The sequence below is a fragment of the Echiichthys vipera genome (assembly GCF_963691815.1).
Source record: "Echiichthys vipera genome assembly, chromosome: 14".
Classification (NCBI taxonomy): domain Eukaryota; kingdom Metazoa; phylum Chordata; class Actinopteri; order Perciformes; family Trachinidae; genus Echiichthys; species Echiichthys vipera.
The window spans coordinates 28810055-28822575 of record NC_139839.1 but is presented as its reverse complement, the minus strand read 5'-3'; the positions used below and the strand labels follow the sequence as shown (position 1 = coordinate 28822575).

Sequence of the window (12521 nt, the reverse complement as noted above, 5' to 3'; positions counted from 1 at the left end):
TTCTTCTAGGTGACAAAGGTTATCCTGTAACGGAATACCTAATAACCCCGCTGGCAAACCCCGCTACAGAGCAGGAGTGCAGGTTCAGCAGTGCGCACACACGCACACGGGTCACAGTGGAGCGCTGCTTTGGGTTGACTTCCTCTGTTATTCTTTTCCATACAGCGTTTTTATGGGCCCCTTTTATTCCACTCTTAAGACTGACAAAAAGCACATCTTTATTTTGCTCAATCTCGGATGTCAGGATGCCGATCTGTGTGTCGGAAAAGTTTCTTTTCTTACCAGTGTTTCTTGTCTCCATGTTTGACCTCAGTGGGCGAGGCCTCCGAACCAGGAATATTTAAGGGTCGAACGTGTTAATGACGATCGAATTCAGCTGCCGCATTTATCAAGGCCCGCTCATTCGTACGCTGAGATTGGTCAGATACGAATGTTTCATAAATCACACGTGGGTCCTGTCCTACGACCAATTCTGCGCTCAGATCTGCGCCCGTTTTCACGCAAGATTGATAAATGAGGCCCAGTGTATCCTGTAGTACAGTGTCTGTTTGCAGTTATGCATTCTGTCTGATTGTTGACTCTTGTAAGGTTATTGTTATGGTCACTTTTTGGTATATTAAAAAAAAAAAAGTTATATAAACAGTAACCCAACTATGACTTTTGATACCAAGTAATCAGTAAAGTAACTTATTCCACTTTCTAAGTAACTTGCTTAACACTGGCTCACGCATATTCATTTGATATATCTTATGGAGATACTGAACCCTTAAGAATAAAAATTGTGTTTTGAAAATATAAAGTAAACATGCCAAAGCAACAGACAAAACAGGAATAAGGGAAACGATTACAATATTTGTCATAATTTTTGTGGAGCTTATTTTCTTGTCCTGTTAACAGAGAAATACTTTGACATGAAGAAAGTCCAGTGTAAAGAAGGACTTGACATCTACAAGAAATTCCTTACAAGGATGACTAGAATCTCAGAGTTTCTCAAAGTTGCAGAGGTAAGTGCAGATCAGCCGCGTAGGAATCACAAAGGCGCCTGGGATCATTTTCATTGATTGGCTATTTCTTCCAATCCAAATCTGATGGTCTTTGTTCTCTTCCTTCAGCAAGTGGGAATTGATCGAGGGGACATACCAGATCTGTCTCAGGTAAGCCGTGATATAAGATCTAAAGATTGTCATCTTTGCAATAACTGTGGATACATTGCCTTAAGTTTACACCCCCCACTTCTTTACTTGCTTTCCTAACTAAAGAGGACTATGGCCAAATTAGGAAAATAGCATTATAATATTATTTATATCATATGTATTTATTGCTTATATATACAGTGTGACATGTATTTGCCATGAAAAGGCACACAAATGTGTTTTCGGTGGCAAAACATCATTAAACAATGGCTGACTTAAAGGAATACTGTCAATGAGCAGTAGTCACTCACACACTCATCTTCAACCGCTTATCTGGGGTCGGGTCGCGGGGGGAGCAGCTCTAGCAGGGGACCCCAAACTTCCCTTTCCAGGGCCTAATTAACCAGCTCTAACTGGGGGATCCCAAGGCGTTCCCAGGCAATTGTGGAGATAGAATCTCTCCATCTGGTCCTGGGTCTTCCCCGAGGCCTCCTCCCAGCTGGATGTGCCTGGAACACCTCCCTAGGGAGGCGCCCAGGGTTCACCCTTACCAGATGAACCACCTCAACTGGCTCCTTCCAACACAAAAGAGCAGCGGCTCTACTCCAAGTTCTTCACGAATGGTTGAACTTCTCACCCTATCTCTAAGGGAGACTCCACCCACCATCCTGGGAAAACCCATTTCGGCCGCTTGTACCCTTGACCTTGTTCTTTTGGTCATAACTCAGCTTTCAGGACCATAGGTGAGGGTAGGAACGAAGATTGACCGGTAGATCAAGAACTTTGCCTTCCGGCTCAGCTCTCTTTTCATCACAACGGTGCTGTAAAGCGACTGCAATACTGCCACTGCTGCTCCGTTTCTCCGGCCAAATTGACGCTCCATCATCCCCTCACTCGCAAACAATATCCCCAGGTGCTTGAATTCCTTCGCTTGGTGTAAGGACTCATTCCTTACCCGGGGTAAGCAATCCACCGGTTTCCTGCTGAGAGCCATGGCCTCAGATTTAGAGGTGCTGATCCTCATCCCAGCCATTTCACACTCAGCTGCGAACCGATCCAGTGAGTACTGAAGGTCACTGACCGACGATGCCATCAGGAACATATCATCTGCAAAAAGCAGAGACGAGATCCTCAGCCCACCAAACTGCAACCCCTCCCCACCACGACTACGCCTCAATACCAAGCGCACCTCTGGCGGAGGCCAACCCCCACAGGGAACAAATCCGACTTACTGCTGAGGATCCGGAGACAGCTCTCGCTTTGAGTGCACAGATATTGGATGGCCCACAGAAGTGACCCCCCTCACCCGATACTCCTGCAGCATCTCCCACAGTATCTCCCGGGGGACCAGGTCATATGTCTTCTCCAGATCCACAAAGCACATGTAGACCGGATGAGCATACTCCAAGGCCCCCTCCAGTATCCTTGCGAGAGTGAAGAGCTGGTCAGTTGTTCCACATCCAGGCTGGAATCCGCATTGTTCCTCTTCAATCTGAGATTCAACTTTAGGACGAACCCTCCTTTCCAGCACCTTGGAGTAGACTTTACCAGGGAGGCTGAGTAGTGTGATACCCCTGTGATTAGCACACACTCTCTGGTCCCCCTTTTTAAACAGGGCAGCCACCACCCCGGTCTGCCACTCCCTTGGCACTGTCCCAGACTTCCACGCAATGTTGAAGAGACGTGTCAACCAAGACAGCCCCTCCCAACCTAAAGCTTTCAGCATTTCTGGATGAATCTCATCAATCCCTGGGCTTTTGCCACTGTGGAGTAGTTTGACTACCTCAGTGACTTCCGCCAGAGATATTGACATTGATCCCCCATCAGCCTCCAGCTCTGCCTTTAAAAAACCGAGCATGTTATTCTGAGTTCCTCAAAGTGCTCCTTCCAACGCCCGATTACCTCATCAGTTGATGTCACCAGTGTCCCGTCCTTACTGTTAATAGCTTGGACGGTTCCCCGTTTCCACCTCCTGAGGTGCTGGATGGTTTTTCCAGAAGAACCTTGGTGCTGGCCTAAAGTCCTTCTCCATGACTTCTACGAATTTCTCCCACACATGCTGCTTTGTCTCTGACACGGCAGAGGCTGCAGCCCTTTTGGCCTGTCGGTACCTTGCAACTGCCTCCAGAGTCTTCTGGGATAATATATCCCGGAAGGACTCCTTCAGTCGTACAGCTTACCGCCCCTTGAGGCACCTAAGACCTTGAGGCCACAGCTCGAGTAATGGAAGCTTTGACCATATGCAATAGTATTTGCTTTAAATGACACTCTGGCTCTGTTCACCCTGCAGTTGTAAGTGACATGAATCTGATTTTTCCGCTCAGATGTGATCCATATCTGATTTCCTTTGACAATGTAAACAGCACAAGTCCCATTGAATCTGAAATGTTCCAATCAGAATGAGGCCACATTTAAATGTGCTACTGAATCAGATACGCATCAGATTTTTTTGAATGTACAGACAGGTCACATTTAATGTGACTTTGACCTCACCACAAACAAAATTCCACTCACTTGTATTGTATTTGGATATCAGCTAGTCTAGCTAGGTTAACATCTCAAGACCTCAAGACCAGTGGTGTTGCCTGGCCTGTAGCCCCGAATAATTCTCCACTTTGAGCAGTTTGTCGGTATTTATTTTTATCATTTTTTGTTCTTTCAGCTAAATAGGAGTCATGTTAAGTTACTGCTGAAAAGTGACATTTCCTGTTTGTCGGCATTTAACAATAAATACTTAAAATAACAAAATAACGCAGGACTTTTATTGTGATCTTATCTTTGTGTTTTCCACCCACTCCTCCATAATCATATGGCAAGGGAAAGCAGCTGCCATACCTTGGATCACTACTACCGCAACTAATAATAATAAAAGATAGAAATTTCCTCAAGAAATTTTAACTGTGGGCTTGACTTTTACCCGTTGATACTTAGTGCACTTCCCAATGCAAAGGTCAAAAGTAAAAGCAGAAGTTGAGTAGTAGTAGTAGTAGTAGTAGTAGTAGTAGTAGTACAAAAGGCTGTAGTAGTACATGATAGACCAGAGGGGTCCAATCCTGCTCCTGGAGAGCTACTGTCCTGCATATTTTAGATTTCTCACTGCTCCAACACAAAAAGTTTTTAACTGATTTTAACCTATTTTACCTCTGTGTAATGCTCTGACCCTCTCTCTCTCTTATTTCATAAATCTAAATGAATTATACTTTAGTACTCATGGGTAAAAGGGACTCAGCGTTTTAATTAAGTTAAAAACATTTTTTATTTACTTTTAAACTCTCCTACCACTACTCTATTGCTGGAGAAGACACTGGGTGGGGTGTGTGGATTAATATTAATACCCTACAGTGTTGTAATCTAGATGAGCCTTCGTTGAGCTGATTGGTCGATTTGGCCCGTATGTTGGTGATAGATGGTTTATCCAATCAGCAACCAGTGTTTTTGCCCCTTCCCAAAACATCTCCAAACCAGACTTCCCTGATGGATATGCTGAGACAATGAGAATCAATCCATCTGAAGGAGTCAGGTTATAAGACTGTAAATAAGGTGCCAGAGTGCATGAAAAAAGCATCAAAATAGATTTTGTTTGTTAGTCCTAGAAACACCCCTGCTCTAGACATTTCACCAAAACTATCCACATGCAAAACTCAGATTTGGGTGAACTGACTCTAAATGGACAATGAGTTTGTGGATGCTTTGGCCAGAACTCAGATTTCGAAATAAATTTATAGCTTATATTTATAAGTAGTTGAAGAGAGAGTTTGCTGATTTTAGACCAGCTCGCTGGTCCCTTTTTAAGTTCAGTGGTTGTGAAATTTGGGGTTATTTTGTTCATGTGTTTTAGTTTATGTAATAGATCAGTAACACTTATAGGCCCACTGTGGGACCACATTATGTGCATTAAGTGAGATAAGAGATAACTGTGACAGAAGCTAAAGCAACCAAACTCAGTATTATTGTACAAGCATTGTGGTAAGTTAGTAAGATGTAAACTGTTGTATTTTTTAAGAATATACTGTCATGCAGCATTTGATTTTTGGTGTTAAGCATATTGACACTGTTATATCTCTAGGCATATTTGTGTGTTTTACGTGCATATACTGTATTATGTGTGCTTAAGTGCTTTAGTGACATCCATATTATGAACTTGCAATATGTGGTATTTATTGTCCTTTCACGGGCTGCTTACCCCTGTAGCTTCACACCTAACAAGTTTTAACACCAAGTGCTGTGCATGCTAGGCAGGCAATGCATGTGCCCTCTGCACTTACAAACCCCATCAAACTGACACTCACTCCTGACCTTGCATGTTGTACAGCAAATAAAGGTGTGAATCAAGGGTTTGAGTGCAGTATGACAGGTCCATCTTATATAGACCAGTGACCTGCTGAAATGGAGCATTATATACGAAATGCACTTATTTGGAGGCTCTGCTGTAGATTATGTATTAAGCAGAACTGTGTAACTGCAGTGAATAAGCCAGTATTGGAGAGCTTTTTCACAAAACCTTTCTTAATAATATCTTGATGGTTGCCACCTTTATTTTCTGTAATTTCCCTTCCTTCTATCTCTCCATTTTCAGTTTACAGTTTGTGTAAGTATCTGAATCTTTTCTCCCTGTATTGTGTTTGTGGACTCTTGGCATATAGGGCTGTAGTAAACCAAAGAAAATCCTTGTTGAAAAGATTTATTACATTTTATGTTATCTCCTCTACTAAATTCAGAGCAGGAACGCTACCTTATTGTGTCGTCATGGTTACGTACATATTCCACAGGACGGCAGTGGGATGCCCGCAATATCACACAATCACTCAAGTCGTGGATTGAAAAAAAACCTGTGTGCCTGGCATTTTCAGCAGGAAAAAAATGCTTTTTATAATAATTTAATATAAAATAATTTATTATTAAAGTTATAATCCGTAAGATTTGAGATACCTTGTTTCTAGCGACCTCTTTGGCGGACGCACGCACGCACGTACGCACACGCACACACACACACACAAACCCATGTTCCTATTACACTTCTGACCTTACTACAAGCCTGACTCAAAAGTTGGAAGTTTCCGATTCCAAGTGTACGCAGCCTAACCGGCAGTGACGCAGTGTCATGATACATGGCGGTTCATTTACATCTAGAGAGGGAATGTCTCCACAGACACACATATTAGAATACTCAGCAAAGAGGCAACGTGTTTTCATTGTTGTGTTTTAACCCACTCTGTGATAGATAGGAACTTAAGACAATTAACTTGATGAAAATCTTACGCCATCCAACTTTGAACAATAATTTGGTCGGACAAGAGCATGTCAACCAACCAACCAGAAGTTTTCAGCCCTATTTGCATGCTTCAGTGTTTTTTTTTCTTCTTTTTTCTTCTTCTTCAGAGGACATCTTGTAAAAGCTGTCCTCAGTGTTGTCCTGAAACTGAATGTGTCTCTCTCACATTCACACTAGGCCCCCAGCAGCCTGCTTGATGCCCTGGAGCAGCACCTGGCCTCTTTAGAGGGAAAGAAAGTCAAAGATTCAACAGCAGCCAGCAGGTAGGCCTGCTTCACTTGATCTAGCATCCAGGCTCAAAGCAGAGGCTCATGTTTGCCTCTGCCACCTGATTGTATTGTACTGATTTAAAGGGATTTTTTCAGTAGGTAAGATGCACTTCTGAGTTAAACTATTAATTTATGTCACAATTCAGAACACAGTAGAAACAAGTCAACTTTATGCCACAGAGAGGTAAAACAAAAAGCCTACCAAACTGTTTAAATGTGCACATCTCACTGGCATTTATTTTTCGATAGCCCTGTAATGATTCTTGTTTTATCACTGTTTTCTGTGTCTGTCCCTTGATTCAGGGCTAGCACCCTCTCCAATGCGGTCTCCTCCCTGGCCAACACCGGCATATCTTTCACAAAAGTGGATGAGAGGGAAAAACAGGCGGCCCTGGATGAAGAGCAGACTCGCCTGAAAGCACTAAAAGTACATGTTCCTTACTCACCTACATTTCTTTCACCTTACTGCTTCAGGTCTACAGGCAATGTGCTATAACTTGAAATTTAAATAAATCACGCCATCATGTTATGACGTCTCCCTTCTAGAGTATATATCAAATGCAAAGCCATAACAATTGTTCTAGATTTTGTGTAGTAGGTTGTCACCGTGGTTTAGTGGACAGAGTAACAGACGCATGTTGCACAGCCGCTTCTTCTGAAATGAGGGTGTGTGTTCTTGTATGTGTGGAGGTGAATTGAGTCTCGTTAATTATCTACTTGGTAGTTGACGACACGAGGATGTGGGTGTTTTTGCAGCATAGTGAGGATACAGGCATTTCGTACAGGATATGTCACTGTGTCTGTCACATTAGAACTCCAATCTGCAGTGTAGCTCATACACTTCACTGATGGTTAGTGTGCATGTGGGAAAGTTGCACGCTGTCTGTTACTGCTCTGGTATTTTTTTAAACTTTCTTAACTTCTATTCTCCTTTGTTCGTTCTGTTTCTTCGCCCTAACTTCTGTGAAGCTCTGCCCTCTACAATGAGGTTACTTTCGATTGTTTTCGTGTTTCTTTTTGTGCCGTTTTTATCAATGCCGCTTCCGCTTTGTTTACTCTGGAGACCAGCTGATATTCCACCCGAACCCTTTTTGTGTGGACTGCAGTGTCCCAGCTCGGACTGTAACCTGCTACGCCAACAATAAACCCTGGATCACCAAGGACCACCAAGGACATTAAGGCCATCCTGAATGGAAAGAAGAAAGCATTCAGAGATGGCAAATGGGACGAGGTGAGGGGAGTGCAGGGGGTACTCAAACTTAAAAAGACAACTATAGGAGAAAGCTGGAGAACAGCTCCAGCGAAACAACATTAGGGACGTGTGGAGTGGCATGAGAACCATCGCAGGGTTCCAGAAGACTGGTAGCACAGGATTGGAGGGCCGTGTGGACCAGGCCAACGAACTAAACCTATTTTTCAATAGGTTTGATACTGCGGCCCATCCCCCACATGACTCTGCTGCTGCCGGCCCCTCAACCAAATGCCTCTTTACCCCAACCACCCCCCCACCCCCCTACTCCTCCTCCTTACAGACCCCTTGTCTGCCCCTCACCACCTCACTTCACACCTACCTATTTCACCCCTCCCCCCTGCTCTACATCATGTTCTCCACAACCTGATGACCTCAGCCCTCCCCCAACGAACACCTCTACAGTGTCCTTCACGCCTGACCTGGTGAGAAGAAAGCTGACAAGACCCACCCTGGCAAAGCTGCAATCCCAGATGGGTTATTTCCCTGGGTTACTAAAGCCTGTGCCCCCCAGCTGTGTGGAGTACTGAGTCAAGTCTTCAGCCTGAGCCTGCACCTCCAGTGTGTCCCCTGTGCTAGTCCCTGTGCCAGAGACGCCGCGTTCCAGTGGCCCTCAGGACTACAGACCAGTGGCCCTGATTTCCCACATCATGAAGACCATGGAGAGGATAAGGCCTATGGTCAGGCCATTCACTGATCCACTACAGTTCACCTACCAGCCCCACCTGGGAGTTGAGGACTGCATCACCTACCTGCTGAACAGAGTCTACAGTCATCTGGACAAGCCTGTGAGCACTGTGAGAGTCATGTTCTTTGACTTCTCCAGTGCATTCAACACCGTCCATCCAGCTCTACTGGGTGAGAAGATGGCTGCGATGCAGGTGGAGGCCCCCATCGTGTCCTGGAAGAAGTCTGTTTTTGACAGGGTGATCAGCAACACTGGGGCCCCACAGGGGACTGTCCTCTCTCCCTTTCTCTTCACCACCACCTTCAGAATTTTTCTGATGACGCAATAGTTGGCTGCATCGGAAAGGTGGATGAAAGTGAATACAGGATTGTTGTGGGCAACTTTGTCACTTGGATTGAGCTGAATCGTCTGCAGCTCAACATGACTAAAACAAAGGAGCTTGTAGTGGATCTGAGAAGGGAAAAAACACCTGTGACACTGTAGAAGAGTATAAGTACCTGGGGGTGTACTTAAACAACATGTTGAACTGGACTAGAAACGCAGAGGCCAAAGTCGACTCTTTGTCCTGCCGGACGATGCTGAGGATGTTTTATGAGTCTATTGTGTTGGCTGAAGGTCGCAGACAACAACAGACTTAACAAACTGATCAGGAGGGCCGGTGATGTTTTTGATCTTGTACATATTTCTTAATATTTTTTTCTAATATATGTTTTTGTCTATATAATATTTGTTGTTTGTATATCTGGAGTTTTGTAGCAAAAAACAGTTTCCCCCTGGGATTATTAAAGTATTTCTGATTCTGATAAACAGAGTTAGAAACTAACAATCATTTTCATCATCAAATCAAGTCTTTCATACATCCATGCCTGTGCATAATAATAATAATAATCATACTAATAATAATAATAATGAGGATGATGATAATAATAAATAAATATAAATTGCCTGAGAGTCAGCCCTGTGCTGAGTGGACAGGATGATAGGGGCACTGTGGACTGTGAAAAACATTTTTTTTAATATAAAACCGGATGATTTATGTTTTTTTATCGGAGCATAGTGTCGGCTTCAGTGAATATAATCAAACAAATGTTGCTAACTGCAACTTTTAAAAGATTTTCAGCACTCTAATACTAAGTAGTTGGATACAGGTTAGCCTCTGTCTTGCTTACACTACCCTCCTTATTATTGTAGGAGCAGCGTCTTAAAGAGCTCCAGAAAAATCCTGCTGCAGCAACAACAGACTCCTCCCCTGTCTCCACGGTGGGCGGGACCATCAACTCTACCCCTGCCATTGATCTCTTTTCCACCCCCAGCTCCACTAACAGGTAGGTCTTATTCATTTAGTCTTATACCAGACACTATCAGCTTTTGGTGCCTATACAGCTAAAAGGTCGGTGCACTGATGGTGACTAATGAAGTTGGAAGGTTTACTTAAATGCAAGTTGATGGATAAAACATTTCAGACTTTCTTCGTCTATGGGGACAACGATGACCTGGACAAATGAGAACATTCACAGGCCCATTTCAGAATGATTTCTCTCAGTTCTCTAAGATTAGATGAAACTTTGATCTTTGTTTGGGAACTGGGGCACTGAAGCAGCACTACTGATAACCTTAGATCCAGCACAAGAAAATAAAATAAAAGTGAAAATACTTTTGCAAATCATCATCATCGGCAGACATTCTGGTTTGAGTATGTCTGTCCCACTTCTTGGTCTTCTTATGAGTTTTCAGGTGGTTGTAGAGGCCAATCCTGGATCCACATATTTTGGGGCAGTGTTGCCATTGGTGGGTAGTGGTGTTTGTGGGTTTGGGTGGAACCCTTTTGGTGACATCGTTCTCCTTTCTCCATCTGCACTTGTCTTCTGCAGCACTTTTGAGATTGTCATTATACTGCGCAGCTCCATCTCGGGTTTTCTCGAGGTCGCCCTATTTGTTGCTGTGGTCTCCCAGGTCTTAAGGTTTATGTGGCACTTCTTGAGGTTTGCCCTGATGTTGTCCTTGTACCTTTTCTTCTGACCTCCTGGGGCAAGCTTTCCCAGAACAACCTGTGAGTAGAGGACTTGCTTGGGAAGGCGAGAGTCAGGCATCCGAATCCCGTGCCCAGCCAATCTGAGCTAGTGTTGGGAAATGATGGCAGTGAGTGTAAAGATGCCAGCCTCCTCCAGGACACTGGTGTTAGTCCGTCGATCCTCCCAGGTTATCCTGAGAATTCTTCGGAGGTATCTCTGATGGAAAGCCTCAAGTGCTCTCAAATGTCTGCTGTGGTCAGCATCTGACCTAAGGTCTTCCCAATGGTGGAGAGGAGGGAAATACCGCAGTAATTCCCACAGTCCGCCTTGGCTCCCTTCTTAAAGAGGGGGATGACCAAAGCATCCTTTAGTTGTTCCGAGATTTCCTCTTTTTCACATATTTTGAGCAGTAGGGTGTGGATGTGTTCAAGGAGAACCGGTCCGCCTTCTTTCAGAACCTCAGCTGGGATGCCATCAGGCCCAGCAGCCTTGTTGTTTAGCTTTGTCTTTATTCTCTGAGGCACTTTGTGCTACAGAAATTATGAAAAGTGTTCTTCTAAAAGTTGAATTGATTGGATTTTGCAACACTTTTGACAGCATAATGTGTACTGTGAAATGTGAAATAAAAATGAACAAAATATCTTTGGGTTACTCTGCATCGCTCAGTCATATTTTTCTCTTGTTCTAATAGCAACCTAATGTTTAACCTAATGTTTTGTCAATGAGTGACTAATTTATCCTTCATGCCCTTGTTTTCATGTTCATTTCCTTCAGCGCCTCCAAGGCAGCCACTGAACTGCTGGACCTGCAGCCAGCTTTTCATCAGCCACTGTCTCTCTCCACCACCAACACATGGGGAGGTGAGAGCTTTAATCCACACTGCTACCACATTAGCAAATGCACTTTAGGGTTGGATGATCGCTTCTATTTTCCAATTGTATATGTAATAAATGTAATATATTTGGCGTTGGAGACAAGGCTTAGGGAGTTGGCCTCTGCACTACGGAAACTCAGTTGTTAGCGTTAGCTGCTGTAGCCCTCAGTGGTCCCAGCTTAGGCAGGGGGACTGTCAGAAAGAAGCATAGCCCCACAGGTGTCATATCCATGGAAAAGGGATGGCAAGTTTCACTTGTCACTGCTGCTTGACCACCATAAAAGTATTAGTAATGTTACGTTTAAAATGTCTTTTTTCTGAAGGGAATGGCCACAGTATTTTCTACATCAGCTAGCTAGCAATTTGTCTACGTAAGAAGGCAAACTAATGTCAGAAAAAGATAATTTTGAATGTAAGAAAAGTTAATAAATCTAAGTTTTAAAGCTTGTTAGTCCATAGACTTGACAATGCTTTATAACTACAGTATCTGTAAATGTTACCATCAATTGCCTTTTTTAGTGATTGTATTTTGTCACAAACTGTTTTGGTAAGATTCCCCAATTTGACACAAACATCATACAAAGCTATTTCATTGTCAATGCAGCTGTTTTTGGATATCAGCCCCTGTGCTGGACTCCATTCTGATAATGAAGACCCTTAAAGGGATACTTTGCCAATTTTAATCTAGGTTTGTGTCATGGCAGTGTATGCAGTGTGTGCAGATGAACAGTGTTTGGCTTCCCTCTGTGGCAGAGGCCCACGCTGCTCATTAGACCTTTAATTAGGGCCGATAAGAGCTGTGAATATAGCTCCGTTCCCACTGAAGGTCTTAATGCACAATTCGGATTTATTGCTCAAATCCGATTTTTTGTTTGTTTATTTACATTACGTTTTTAAATGTGGCCTGTCTAAGTGTCACCCCAAATACTAATGAGGTCTAAACTTCCCTCTCACTCCACTGGCCACCTACTTCACCGCTGTCCTCGATGTTTGTTTGGATTCTGTTCCTCGCTCCTGCCTGTGG

The 12521-nt window shown here is 43.7% G+C and overlaps 1 protein-coding gene across 12 annotated transcripts in view; it reads left to right on the top strand.

Annotated features, from left to right (window-relative positions):
- Positions 1 to 12521, top strand: part of picalma (phosphatidylinositol binding clathrin assembly protein a) — a 78836-nt gene that overhangs the window by 35432 nt on the left and 30883 nt on the right. For all 12 annotated transcript variants that reach the window (XM_083926741.1, XM_083926739.1, XM_083926735.1 and 9 more), the window contains exons 9-14: positions 898 to 1004; positions 1113 to 1154; positions 6583 to 6668; positions 6978 to 7101; positions 9803 to 9936; positions 11398 to 11483. In XM_083926741.1, coding sequence (XP_083782867.1) covers positions 898 to 1004; positions 1113 to 1154; positions 6583 to 6668; positions 6978 to 7101; positions 9803 to 9936; positions 11398 to 11483 — 579 coding nt within the window. The remainder of the gene's footprint in view (positions 1 to 897; positions 1005 to 1112; positions 1155 to 6582; positions 6669 to 6977; positions 7102 to 9802; positions 9937 to 11397; positions 11484 to 12521) is intronic.